The 14,695-nt window shown below is 37.2% G+C and overlaps 1 protein-coding gene and 1 long non-coding RNA gene across 6 annotated transcripts in view; one reads left to right on the top strand and one right to left on the bottom strand.

Annotated features, from left to right (window-relative positions):
- Lar (tyrosine-protein phosphatase Lar) overlaps positions 1 to 14,695 on the bottom strand; it is a 261,039-nt gene that overhangs the window by 15,162 nt on the left and 231,182 nt on the right. For 2 of the 5 annotated variants that reach the window (XM_083091364.1, XM_083091367.1), the window contains 8 exons: positions 7,550 to 7,660; positions 5,875 to 6,150; positions 5,046 to 5,330; positions 3,783 to 3,806; positions 3,194 to 3,294; positions 2,784 to 3,113; positions 2,361 to 2,511; positions 850 to 1,146 (listed from right to left, as the gene is read on the bottom strand). In XM_083091364.1, coding sequence (XP_082947490.1) covers positions 850 to 1,146; positions 2,361 to 2,511; positions 2,784 to 3,113; positions 3,194 to 3,294; positions 3,783 to 3,806; positions 5,046 to 5,330; positions 5,875 to 6,150; positions 7,550 to 7,660 — 1,575 coding nt within the window. The remainder of the gene's footprint in view (positions 1 to 849; positions 1,147 to 2,360; positions 2,512 to 2,783; positions 3,114 to 3,193; positions 3,295 to 3,782; positions 3,807 to 5,045; positions 5,331 to 5,874; positions 6,151 to 7,549; positions 7,661 to 14,695) is intronic. The other 3 variants (XM_083091368.1, XM_083091365.1, XM_083091369.1) reach the window with 3 other exon arrangements.
- On the top strand, positions 11,067 to 12,622 carry LOC145966944 (uncharacterized). Its single transcript, XR_014437242.1, has 3 exons — positions 11,067 to 11,150; positions 11,258 to 11,477; positions 11,765 to 12,622. It is a non-coding gene; the product is annotated as an uncharacterized LOC145966944 (long non-coding RNA).

Below are 14,695 nucleotides of genomic sequence, written 5' to 3'. Positions count from 1 at the left end.
GCGCGTTCAAAATTTTTGTTCGCGCAAAAAAAGGTAACTCGACCGGAAAAAAGGGCCGTGTCCGTCCTCTTTTCCTCTCTCGTCACGATGAGCGATTCGATAGTTCGTTTCTCGAAACTATAACTGTAACACAAGAATGGCGTGAGAGAAGAGAGGAAAGCTCATATATATATATAATATAATACAGTATTACGATATATTGTATATATAATGTAAGTTAATATATAGAATTATAAAAAAACGTAAAAATATAGTATAAAAAATATAATATATGAGTGTAGAGAGAAAAGATAGACGATAGAGAAAATACAGAACAGAAAGTCGTGATGAAGGAAGAGAGTATATCGGTTGTTTGAGAGTTTGGGAAAAGAGACAGGTGACGTTAGTGGAATCTGAAATCGAAAGTATATATATGTATATAGTAATGTACATTTTATATACGTAAAATGCATTCACCCAGAATAACACGGCGTGTCGTCGCAACCCGCACTGGAACCGCGCGAAAGTATAACCGGACTGACTTTTGGCGGGCTTTTATATTTTTGGCTCTCTCGGATGAGGCGCGTTATTACTTCATCCCAATATGGTATTTCTTCTTCGCGAAGTTTAGCGTGTGAAATTCGTAGCGACCGCGACCGATTTGGTGTTGCGATTACGATCTAATTTTCATTCAATATTACAGACATTAGTGATATTTTTTTTACGAGCAAAGCTTTGTGCAAAAACCATTGCGAGATATTCATAATATTGTCACTCTTTCGCGTTATACGTCACCACGGATTTTACACGTTACTCCTCGCATGCCTGAGGTAAACAGAGAGACTTTCAGTTAGTGTCTGTGATACATACCGTCCTCGTGAGTTCTGACCAAGATAGGATAACTCGGGGGTCCGTCACCTACTCTGGTCCCGGCCAATACCCAGATCCGATATTCGGTCCACTTTTTGAGCTCGTCCAACACGAAACGCGTGTCATTCAGTTTGATATTCCTCGCCTCGGAGTCAGAGCGACCACTCTCGACGACTTGCAGTCTGTAGTAGGCGATCCTTCCGTTGGAACGTTCAGCGGCCGGTGGTTCCCACGTTACCAATATAGAGGTTGGGCTGATCGCTTTGCCGGTTACATTGCGAGGCGGAGCCCCGGGGACTGTATAACACTCAGTTATAGGAGGGAAAGAAACAAAATCGGGGTCGGGGGAAGCCATAATCGGCAGTTACCAGCCGATTGTACCAGACTCTGGCTTGAGGCTCAAAGAATATGAGAATACAAAAAGAAATTATACGTGGCAATTATCGTGTATCTTGACTACTTATTTCGTCGTCGGATAATTATCAATTAATAAAAAGTAACATCAATTTTGCACTCTTAGCGATCTGTTCAAATCTCATTGATCTTCTAGGTGCATTTGTTATTTTAAAATAATGCAAATGAGATTGTAACATTTTTGTATAAGGCGAATGATAAATGGTCGATCAGCAATGGAGTTCTCGTACTCTTCGATTCGATATCCTCAACGCTGAGAACGCACAATCGACGGTGACTGTCGAGGGATATTAACGAAACGGTACGTGACGATTGGTCAAGGTTCAAAGTGGTGTAAAATATTCAAGGTTAAAAAGTCATGAATCGATCCTTGAACAGTCGAAAAAAGATGTGATTAGAGACAGTTCTCCCGGAGCGGCTTGGCGTTAACTCGGACGCAAAAAATACGCAGAGTTAACGACTTACACGTTAATATAATTGCAAGGGAACGAGACAACGAAAAACTGAAGAACGGACGATAAATTAATATATTATCGAGAATGAAAAGAGGTGCTCAAAATGCACACATATATCAATGCAGTGCTTAGTGCAATTTATATGTATGATATGTACGTATATATATATAGATATATATATAAAGTGGCATCCAAAAACGGCTTTCTTATTTGCAACGCATGCAGTCATTCTCACTCTCCCACACTTCACTTGTTTCGACGTTATTCTCTATGTATATATTCTTTTCTTTTTACGCTCTCTTTTTTTAGTTTCTTTCTCTATTAAACGCGTATTCGAAGGTAAGAAATTTTTACTTTTTTTTTCTTTATAAAAAGGCTTTTTCCAAGGTGTTGTGCGTCCAATAGCTTACGCTACTTGCAGGAGCGTCTAGCGCTACAGCACCTCCTACCTGCTGTGCCATCGCGATACGTGATTGCGCGAGGAGTCTGGAAGACTCAGATGCGTCCTATCCAATCTGATCATCACGATCTGAGATTCGAATAGTCGATTATCTCGCAACAATCCCGTATCGGCATGCATCTGGCACTCCTCGCTGCATGAACTCGCTCGGTTTCATTTACGTTCGTGCGCGTTCTGCTTACCGTACTGTTTCGTGCGAACTGGATACGGTATCGTCGTGGCACCCTCTCCCCTTTGACTCCTCGCGGCCAGCCATACGTAGTACAGAGTATTCGGATATAGTCCGGTCAGAGTGTAGTTCTCGGTGACCGGTATTCTGCGATGATGCTTCTCCTGATACGATTAGAAATGTCAGACGTGTTAACGCGACACGTAATATCGCGCGCATGAAATAATCGTCTCAGAGAATTACTCGTAACAAGTTTTAAAATCTTTTAAATTTTATTTAATTACCACAAACGATTAGAAATAAATTATTATCCTTAGTATCATTACCAATTTTAAAATGTGTGGCGCATAAACACGAGATGAAATTAGCTATCATTAAAAAAAGAAGCAGAGTTTTTCGTTACATTGTCGTTATAAAAATTTATAACATTGCTTACCTTCGCGTAAGTGTCATTCCAGTACAGCTCATAACTGAGAATATTCTCAGCGCTATGAGCGGGCTTGCTCCATTGGAGCATTACTGTGGTCTCCCCGATCTCGACTGCCGTTAGCATTTCGGGCTGACTCGGTACCCCTTGTTGCGTTTTGATTTGCACCGGTAGACTGAGCGGTCCAGGACCGACACTCGTGAGCGCTTGGACTCTTATGGTATAGATCGTATGCGGCGTCAGCTCCGAGATGGTTGTCAGCTGGCTGTTATCCACCATTTGGTATTGCCACGACGCCATCGGTTGATTCGAATCCGTTGTGTAGTACACTTTGTATCCCTGGAGATGCATCGTGTGCTCGTTAGTGAATTTGTTGCGATTCGAAAGAAAAACAATTTCGAAGAGAAAAAGACACCGACCGTCACTTGACCGTTCGGAGTTTCCGGCTCATCCCACTGTATGACCATTGTGCTGGAGCTCAACGGTCGCACTTGAACCTTTCGCGGCGCTGTACCGGGTTCTAGAAAAAAAGATTGAGTTTTTAGCATTATTAGGGGGAGACCAGAAAAAGTACGAAATACACACGAAGACGGTGGAAAGGTGATGTACACCAAGTTAGTTGTATGATAAGAAACCCTCCAAAAAAGCCACTCCAAAAAGAAACCTTTCAGAAAAGATTGTAAAAACTAAGAGCTAGTGCGATGTAAAGATAGAGAAGAAAAATAGAGAACGAAATAAAATTCGACTTTTTGTGTAATAATACTACTAATCGATACATTTTCAAGAAATCACACTGCAAGACTTACCTACAAGAAGAATACTCATACGGATGTGTATCGATGTGTGCATTTTAAAAATGATAAAAAAATATATGTGTCCGAATAAAAATGATAATTATGTGCGTAAAGAGTAACGAAATTAAAATAAATTAAACAGGAATACGAATAGGCAAAGAAATCGGTACAGGTGTATCACTACGGCACACTTTTAGTATATGTTTTGACTTACTGGCACCTCCATTTGTCGATTCCGCTATCCGAGAAAAAATGTTAAACGATTATTATCAATTCTCTGTACATAAGTGATATAATAAATTTGGAGTGAAAATACGAATTGCGAGAACAGTCTCTACGTCTCTTTCGTATTTTCACAGGGTAAGAAGTGTGCTACTATTTTGTAGGAAAAGTGCAATTTCGCGTGCTGTCTCTCCCGCGTTTCTCGCTCCCTCTTTCATAAAAAAAGGAGACGAAAAGACGTATTCGAGACGGAGAAAGATATAGATAGAGAGAAAGCGAGAGAAAGTGAAAGAGGCAGTTGAGGCTGGGGATATAGAGGTGAAAAAATACACAATGACACGAGACGTCGAAGCGCGACGAAATGCTGTAGAACGGCCCGCAAAAAACACTAACATATTTGGTGCAACAAAGAGCAGAGGGGAAGTTTAGTGATAGGTGAAAAAAATTTTCTTGTCACTTACATGAATCAAATCGTGCGTCCACGGCGGACAGCATGGAAAAAAGTACAGAATTTCCCTCAAAAAATGTGCGTAAAAATTCGTTTCTTTTTCGATAGTGTACAAAAATTCTATCTACGTGCAAAAAATTCACGCTCACAACAGAATAGTGCCGTTCCTCCGCTACATCTTTACATTGTCATTTTCCGATCGTTCCTCGCGAATACGCGGAGAAAAAACTATTAGATCCGAAATGGAATCGCGTTTTAAATCGACGAGTAAGTTCACCGCACGTACGTTCGTTAAAAGACACAGAAATGAAACACAAATTGATTTATGAGTGGGTTTATTTTGTTGTGTTGGATATAGATACGATCTTCATGTATGAAAAAGATATCGTAAAAAAATTATTGATTTAATAAACATCATTGTTTTAGTAAGTTTATTTTTATACGAGATTTTGAGATGACGAGACTAGAATGAGAGAAGAATGTCGATAAAATGAGAGATATTTCTGTAGAAACGATTTTTTCCATTGTTTTTTATTTTGATGTAAAAGCGACAGCAAATTTTAATTAGTGCAAAATTTGTGAAAATATAATATATTTATAATAATATATTCGTAGATATTATTATATACTGCAACAACAAAAAAAGGAGCTTTATTTCGTAAATTATTAAATTTTTTGATTTAATATATGCTACGATATTTAAATTATAATCCATGGTTCTTGATAAAGAAAATATCGTTTCTAATCATAATAAAAATGTAAAAATTAGAAGTTGGTACAGAGATAGTAAATGCTAAATGTACTGACTTGTTTCACCAGTGGTGACTATCACCGGGGCACTTGGGGGACCACGCCCGATGCTGTTCACGGCTATCACATATAGCTCATACTCCGTATATGGACTGAGACTCCTAACATGATAGTACATCGTCGTGATACCGGATATCTCGGCAAATGCCTGGTTCACATGCTTCGGTTTATGCTGAATTACGTAGTACTGCAGATCATCCGGTCTTTTGTAGGACCAGCTCAGCTTCACCGACGTCGCAGTGATATCCGACGCTTGAACATTCTCCGGTGGGCCGGGAAGAGCTGCGGGGATATTATTACGGCTTTACCTCCGCGATCAAAGCATTGAATATCGATGGTGACGAAAATCCACGCGAATAATAATGATCTTTGTAAATCGCATCTGACCTTGGACCGCTAAATTATTTATTCAAACTAAGTCTAAAGCAAATAATTTTCTAAAATTGTCGCGATATTTTTTTTAATAGTTTTCCGAAAAAAATATTATCGATAATAATAAAATTTATTATTTATTTCTTAATAGCATATTATAATGATAAGATTTTTTGCGGGGATCTCTTTACAAGTATTACGTATTAAGTTTGTTTTGCAGCGATTTGCTCGTAATACAAGGAGGTTTAAACGGATCGATTAGCTATCCGATAAAAGCGTAACAGCGCTGCGGAATGCAACGCACGATTAATCAGCTCGTAACATAATTCGCGATAATGTAACGTGCTGGAGAACGCGATTTAAAAAAGACTTATTAGATAGATAGATATATAGATTGAAGATATCTAAAATTAGAGACGAGATACCAAAAATCTCAGAACTCGAGCATACGAACATTGAACCTTCACCATCGTGGTCGCATCAATTACGCCAAGATCGCTGGCGGCTGTGCACGTGTAATTGGCAGATTCCTTGATATCGGTCAGTTTTAAGACATTCTTGCCGACGGGCAGGTTGTCTTCTGGCGTCAGATCGGTCGCAGGGTCCTTTCTCCACTTCACGAAAGGCATCGGTGCGCCCACCGCGACACATGTGATATTCAACGATCCGCCCAACATCACGTCGGCCACCGCCGGAGGAGGAATCGAAAAGCTCGGTGAAACGCGACGTACTGGGAGAAAAATGCATTTGACAATTGACAGAATAAGTACTTTTTCTTTTCAACGATAATTTGATTCAATTTTTTTCAACATTATTTCAATTTTCCAGTTTCTTTAAGTTTTAATTAATTTTTAAAACATTTGACTCAATATTAAAATTATATTAAAATAACGCGTATTAACATTTAATATATATGATATATAGAATTAAAAAGAAAGATCTTATTATCTGTTTTTTTTTTCAAAATTTAATTCGTAAAAATGTCTAAATCCTTGATCGTTTATAATTCAAAATTTATCGATATTTTCACACATCTCTGCTGATTAAATCAACTTTAAATTGCACAAAACGCTTTTTGCATATAAAAAGTGCGAGAGAAATTTTTCTATGTATGACATATCATGTGTGTATATAGTATATTATATATTAATATATTATATATTATATATTATATATTATATATTATATATTATATATTATATATAATTTTTGCAATGACTTATGTTACATTACGATTAAATTTTCGACGTATTTGTGCGAATGAAACATTAAATCGAAACGTAAACGCATGTAATGGTGTATCTAATTAGAGAATAATTACGCAAGCACGATTTTACGATGGAAAATTAACCGTGATCAGCGAAAATCCGCGAAGCGTAGTAAAATCCCGAACGATTATTTGAAAGCCGTCATGTAGATTTTACAAATCGCAGCTATGGTAATTAAACCGAAATGTTGCCGAGATTCGAGATCACGAAAACGCAAGAAATGAGAAGTCTCGGCGCATAACACGCGCGACGTGAGTCGCGCGAGCCCTTTGTGCTGTCTGTTTAGTTTAATTATGTCCTAATTGCGTTACATTAATTTTAATTACCAACAGGAAAATGTCTACGTTTATGACATTGACGTTATTGTACGACGAGCTTGCTGTATTCGTTATTTGGTTGATGGAAACGTTGTTATTTTTGTGACTTCAAATTCTCTCTTTCCTAGCTTTCATTATAATACTTCATTTCTTTCGTATCTTATAAAAGCCATTTTAGACAATTTATGAAAAAAGTTTGCAAGACAGAATTCTTTTTTTTTTCAATTGTGTGTAATACAGCAAACACTTGAAGAAATATAAAATATGCACATATAAATATATAACAAGGTACACATACATTAGAATGTGGGCCTATAAAATTTTATCATATATATAAAATTTTGTCTAGAATTATAAATCTAAAGCGATATGAAAGACTTATAAAAACTTTACAAGGTGCATAAATTCTCCCCATCTCTCTATAAAAGTATAATGAAAGCATCATATTAATTAAAAAATATATATACGCTTTGTAGTTAATTATCTATTATGTTGCGAATAATCTATATTATGATTTGTGTATGTATATTTTTAAATGGCATACCTTTCACGTATAACGTGGTTGATTTGGAATATTCTGTGCCTACGGAATTGTTAGCGACACATTCGTATTTGCCCTGATCGCTCACATCCGACTCGGTAATCTGCAAAGCACCTGAAACATAGATATAAAGAATGTTTTATCGGACATTCTCTCATTCAACATTATCTCTTACAATAGCAAATCTACATAATCAATGTATATCAAAAATTCTGCGTAATTTCTCGTTGCTATATCTAGATGCTTTACTCATTGCCAGATGTTAAATTTTATTACATCATAATCATCATCTTTTTAATTATCGTATTATTCTTAATAATAATTAACATAGCGCGATCAGATTTGATTCGATAATGCAGGTTTATCATTAAATTATTAGAAACAATAAAAGAAAGGTGGGATGTGTAAATGGGACGTGTTCTTTAACAAAGACTGCGTCCTAAGCAATCTTCATTTTGTGCAATTATTCAGGGTACAGTATGGAAATACATGCAGTGAGCTCGACCGCGTTTGAGTGGATGTCTGCATTTTCTGCCGCTCGTCGCGCCTTTTACTTCATTTTTTCACCGCTAATAGAGTTCCTGCTATGTTCTGCGGAGACATTGGGCCTAGTAGGACAGAGAAAGAACGGCCGTTCCGTGTCACCCTTTTCTCACTCACCCTCTCTTACTTTTTCCACCCTCACTCGTACATTTCGTTTTCCGGCTCCGGGGTTCGTGCGGGACTTTCTACGATGCATCAACTCCCTTAGAGCGTGATACCGCGATGATGAACTGGCCGTTGCGAGGCGTGTGATTATCTTCGTCGACACTACCGGTTCGGTATAATTCAAGTCCCCCCCTTCCCCTGTCTTTCTGTACCTTCATCCACGCCCTACCTATTCGTAAAATAAACACTAGCGAACACTAGTGGAATCGTGAATAGGAGGAACAGTGGAAAAGGGGAGCGTAGGTGGATTGCTGGGTTAGGATCGATTCGTTTTTCAACTTTTCTGACGTTTTATCGACGGTTATAATTAAGGGATGATCGTAAGCGAGATAAGCGGCGCCCAGCGCAAATAAGAAGAGGGAGAAATAACACGCAACGCGGTGTTTTTACGGTAAGGTTTGAATGAAAATACTACGGAGTATATTACGTTTCTGATAGGTAGGTTGTATATATATCGCGACGTGTAGGACGCATCGAAACGAAAACGTGACAACGTGAATGAGAGGATGGACTTCTCTCGAAACACGTGGTATATATATTCTGGATATTTTTTTTCTTCGGGACAAATATCGTGTGCGGATCAACGTGTTTTCGTTGTCGCAAGCGAACGAACGAACGAAACATGCGCGTGCGATCACTGATAAAGGACTTCTCCGTTTGGATATTATGGCCCGGGGTAAAATGGACAATTATCAGCGTGACCTGACGCGACTGTTAATTTCGCGGGCCAACGAATTTTCGCCAGCTTCCGATTTCAGAATTCGTTATCCGCTCGAATAGATTCACGTGCCATACATGGCGGTTTTCAGTGGCCGCATTGCGATCGTGACTCCGATCCGATGGAGGGAAAAGACGATGAAGTGGCGATAATTGGAATTTTTGGAATCTCGCTCTTATTATAGAGAATTTGTGTGATTTAACAACTTAATTAATATACAATTATTTTTTTAACAACTGATTTCACAATCTTCCTCGACGATTGATTTTGACAATTTTCTTTCTCCGTTTTTTATTAAATTTTTAATTTTATCAAATATTTTACATCAAATATTTGATAAAATTTAAAGAATGATCTTTAATATTGTGTATCGCCAAGATTAAATATTTAAATCTTATATAAAATACACTAAATATATAAGCGTAATAAAAAAAAGATTAGGTGCCAGAATTTTTCAAACTAGGAAAGAAAGAAACTCATCTAGGATAGAGTTCGGTAAAATAGATGGAAAAGAAGCAGGAGAGAGAGTAAGGGTCGAAGGTAGAAAACACTCCATCACGAGTGAGAAGCGAGGCGAACTGATATCGCGTACGATCGGAATACGTAATCGTGCCTCATCTACAATTTCCCGTAAGCCGACCAGGAAGGAACGGGTCTGATCGTATTATTATCCCGATGGAGTCACGTGCGCATTGTTAGCATACCACCACGAAAACGTTATGGCAAAAAATGTGACCTAACATGCTCATTAAACGCTCGTTTTATCTGTTACACATATTATCAAATAATATATAAAATGTACTAAGATTTTCGAGATGTAGAGCTGTTATTTAATTTAAAAGAATATGTATAATTAAAATTCGTGCGCGATTACAGTTAATAATTAATATAGACATCCTCTTTCATAAATTTTCTCCTTAGCGTTAAATATTCTTAAACGAAAACATGCTCTGAATATTCTGACAGCTTTTTGCGTTAAAATTTGATTCACTTCATCCGCTAATCAAAAATAATTTTGTTCTGTTAATATCTGACTTCTATTAAATTTCTGTTAAATTTCTGTTAATATCTGACTTCTGTTAAATTTTAATATGTATATATTTTATAGCTTCAAGTTTAAATTATCTTAAAAATAAATTTTTCATTATTTTTAAAAAGTTTGGATGTTAATAATTTAATATTTATTCATGACTATTCATTTGACTATTATTACTGTTTCTGATAATTTATAGTATTATCTTTACTGGACTAAATTATAACAAAAATTTTTTTCAAAGTACTATCATTAAAATTAATGTCTTTCTCTTTCTTTTTCTTTTTCTCTCTCTATCTTATAAATTTTATCTTTAAGATTATTTTGATATCACATTGCCTAGTCGTAACTTTTCGCTTTATCGCGTAAGATAAAGAACCATATAGAATTTAACAAAAGGATGTGCGAATTACCATTGGTTTAACGATAACATTTCTACGGCGTAATAACCCCTTAAAATATTCATAAGAGCAAAAAGGGACGATTGTGATGAACAATTAGATCTTACATGCGTAAAATGCGAGATGATAATAATCGCGCGTTGTGGACAGTTTATAAATTTTAAATAATCAACGCACGCGAGCTACTATAAGCACGATCGGCACATATAATGCAAGAACATTAAGCGACATAATTATTAAGAGAGTTGTTGATATAATACCCCGTGTTTAATTCTTTTCATAATCCCAGTTTATTATATCGATCGAAAAATCGAAGTCAGGAATATTTTAAATGAATAAAGAATGTTATAGAAGTGCGATATCTCTTTATCTCTCTTTCCGCCATAAAATTTTTCCCTGAAAAATGATTGCTCTCCGGAACTATATATTTACGCATATATTAGACTTTTTGCATTTTTGAAAGTGGGATAATTTAAGACTTAAACTGTGGTAAAAATATCGCTTCAATTTGTAATCATATCTTATCTATACGTTGTTTTTTTCAAATTTGCTTTGCGTCACATTTTTATTAAAAATAACAGCTCATATATCTCGTTATAAAACGGAAATATTGTATATTTCTGGAAATTTCTCGCGCTGCTCTTTTATTTTAAAGATCGATGCAGTATACATGCGTAAATATCTAAAAACTTGGCCTTTTTGCTTTATGATTCACAAGGGACACAAGAGATGACATTCCCATCGGTTCGAACGCAATTTTTAATATCATACGTCCTGTATAATATTACGAAAACTGCTTCTATTTCCATGTTTTATTTCGTCCTGTATAATGTCTTGTTTTTGTTAAATAGTTGTTGCTCGTACATTTTGTTTTTATATCGACGAGGATATGCAACGTGAGATACGCTGAATAAAAATAATAGGTGAATACCATGGTTCTCTCGCACCGGGTCGATCAATATTACCAGTACATGACAATTAACGACGTTTACGAACTTTGTAACAACGAATTTTTACCCAGAAAAAATGGGCTACAAATTCATCGAGGGATCTGTCAATGATGATTAAAAGGTTAAGATTTATACAAGTGAGGCATATGCAGCATTAAACCATTTAACAAAGTGGTACATTTATAACTTTCAACTTTTTAATTGAAATCGCTATACTATAAATTTTGCATGTGTGTTATAATATATTTAAATATTTTTAATTTAAATTTTTTATTTAATTCGTTCTTGAATAATTATGTTTCCACACAAAAATCATGCGATATTAAAAAACCGAAATTGTATTGATACAATATCTATATATATAGCAGAGAGACATATTTATATATAGCAACATTATATATATTCCAGTTAAACTGCAGAGACAAATGGAGTACGGAATAGATATTTTTAAGTTGTTTTCCAGTCGACCGATTCAATCCAGATGAAACTTCGCGATCGACGGATGCATCACCGATCGGGTGAACGAGAAGCATTTTCGAATTTTCCTAAGGCTTGGAAAATCGTGTTTGTTCCTCCTGCTAGTAGGCGCAGCGGCAGCATTTTTCTCGGGCCTTTCCATCAGATCCGGGACATTGCATACGGATATGCACAACGGCACGCGAATGTATGCGCAGACAGAAGAACATGCTCCGTTATTTGTATGTGTTTGTCGACCAATATTGAAATATTTTCCTTTATATTTAATATTACGGGAGCAAACGCGACACGCACGATACAAATACGCGAGATGCGTCGTTTTCACTCTCGCCTCATCCTTCCTGGGGATAGCATGCGTCGCGGGGTAGAATCGAAGGATGAAGCACGGGATGAATTCACCGCGCACGGCTCGGCGAATACAGGATTCCATCAGGATAGAATACAAATAGGAAATATGTTTACATTGAAAACATTCCGAAGTGTGCGCTATATATGCCCCCGATGCGTTCATCGCGCACATTGGCGTTGGCGCCGCAAACGTTGTCGCGACACTTTTTAATTCCGACGTGTGATATCGAACGTGAAGTTTCGCTTCAATTACGTTGGAGTTAGACACTTGCGTTATTGCGACTTATATAGTTTTCGATCATTAGAGATGGTTCGGAAACTTATCGCGAGTATTTTTTTACCATGTTTTTTTTTAATCGAGTCCGATTGAAAACTCATTATAGAAAGCTACGACATTTTTAGAAACTTACTCCTCATTAAAAGAAATTGTAAATGTGTTGGTCTTTGTGAAAATAGAAAATAGAATTATTTATAAAAATAAATTATATAGAATTATTAATAGAAAAAAATAGAAAAATTAGAGTTATAGAATTATTATAAAAACAGAAAGCTTCAAATTTAAAAAACATCTTTTTCTAAATAAAAGAATTGTACATTGTATGCTCTCTGAAGAAAGAAGAAACAAGAAAAAAGGAATCTTTTATTTTCTCGAGCCCCTATGTTCGGTTTAATAAATCTCATTAAATGAGAACTACGTCGATGCTGGTTTGCTGGGACCTCGATTGTCAAGAGACAGTTTCTAGCGACATAGCTAGATTGTAAACGCGGCCTGTATTCGATCTCAAATCAAAGGCACAGATGGGAAATTAGCGTTGAAAGCGACGCGTTGTGCTAATATAAGGACAATCGATGGTATTATGCGGGCACGAGTAGATCGCGGCACAAGGATCGCTTTGGACGATTGTCAAGAGAGGCGGAGGCGATGTATACACACATCGGAGGCCTTGCGGAATAACAGCGACGAAATGAGTTTGCACCAGTTATTTAGGGGTTCGCGCCGAGTTCTGCCTATTCGGATTAATTAAAGTTGAAAGGCGGCGGTGTTCGCTCGCGCGAGCTTCCTATCGCATGCAATTGCGATTTCTTGACGCCATGCCAAGTTTGTTCGAATGTTATTATTCCCGCGATCAGAACTCCGTCGAATATCGTCGTTGCTGCACGATGAGGGTTCGTACCCGGTCTTTTGACAAAGCATCGTTTAAAATAACGAACGTTCTCTTTCTCTCTTTTTCTTCCGCCTTGTATTTGTGTCTAGCGCGAAACGAAAAACAACAAAGAGGATCCGATTCTCCCTATATTGGGTAACACGCCGCTCTTTTTCCTCCATCCTTCGTTCTCGCCCATTCTCTCCCTTCCTCAACCATCGCATTCTTCCTACCACGAGAGGAGAGTAACTCACTCAAGTTCCCTCCGCGTAGCGGGCGTCATAAGTCAACCCCCTGGGTAAAGGGTGGTCTAATGGCCCCGGAGGAGCTTTCTCGGGAGCCACGGCGGCGGTGGAAAAGATGCCGTTGGTAGAAAAGGAAAAGGAGAAGACGCGCTTGTCTCGCTGTGGGCGAACACAAAGGAGAGACGGGATGAATGGCGCGGTTAAAAGACCGGTCGACGAAAGGAGTGTGCATCGGAAATTTCAACAATGTTGAGTGGAGTTGTTCGTTCTATCCCGGAGCTTGTTTCGCGCTTCGTACCTCGTAGCAAAATTTTGCGAATGTCAACACGAGACATATCCCGCGTGTTTCTGCGAGAATCACGTCGGGCCATTTGCGGTACGAATCTGCCAGTCGCGCGAGAAATACCTGGTTTAACAACATGTTGATCATTGGTGCAACGCGTCCAACCGCATTGTTACGCTGTTAATCAGTGTTACAATATTAAAGGTAATGAGCTGTAAAGTTTGCAAGCGATTGTGGTACGAGATGAGTGTCACACTCGCAATGATCCGAGTTCGTAATCGTTACACATATTATAAGAAGATAGGATTAATAATTCCCTCAAAAATAGGTAGAAAGAGCGAATTCTTGTTTGCAAATATCGACATTATGAAAAAAGACATTAATAACGCGGAGAGAGTTATCATATACAAGCAAATGGAAAGATGATGAACAAGAGAGAAATAAAGCGCACGATAAAAATATTGCGCTCATGATCTTTGCATCATTTGTATTCTTGGTTTCTTTTTGTTATTAACTCATTCACCAAATAAGTTCGAGAAAAATTCTGCCACAAAGATCATCGTGACTTTCATAGTAAAAATATAACGCGAGTATCTTCTCATGTTATTTTCTCGATGAATTATAAGATTCGTGCTAATTAAATAAACACGGCTGACATTACTTCCGACGCGATAATTAAAACCATAGTTATGACATACGTATGATATAAAATAGAAAAGCTATATGTTATAATTATAATTATTATTTATTTTCCATTAATCCTTGCCTTTCGGCTTAGGATAGACTTCCTGTTCAATACATCAATCTTTACAGTATTTATACTTATACTTATATTTATATT

The sequence above is a fragment of the Camponotus vicinus genome, unplaced genomic scaffold (assembly GCF_025532165.1).
Source record: "Camponotus vicinus isolate PSW18456_S1 unplaced genomic scaffold, iyCamVici1.0 SCAF_2, whole genome shotgun sequence".
NCBI lineage: Eukaryota > Metazoa > Arthropoda > Insecta > Hymenoptera > Formicidae > Camponotus > Camponotus vicinus.
Note: the sequence above shows the minus strand (reverse complement) of the source record. Positions and strands in the feature narration are given on the sequence as shown.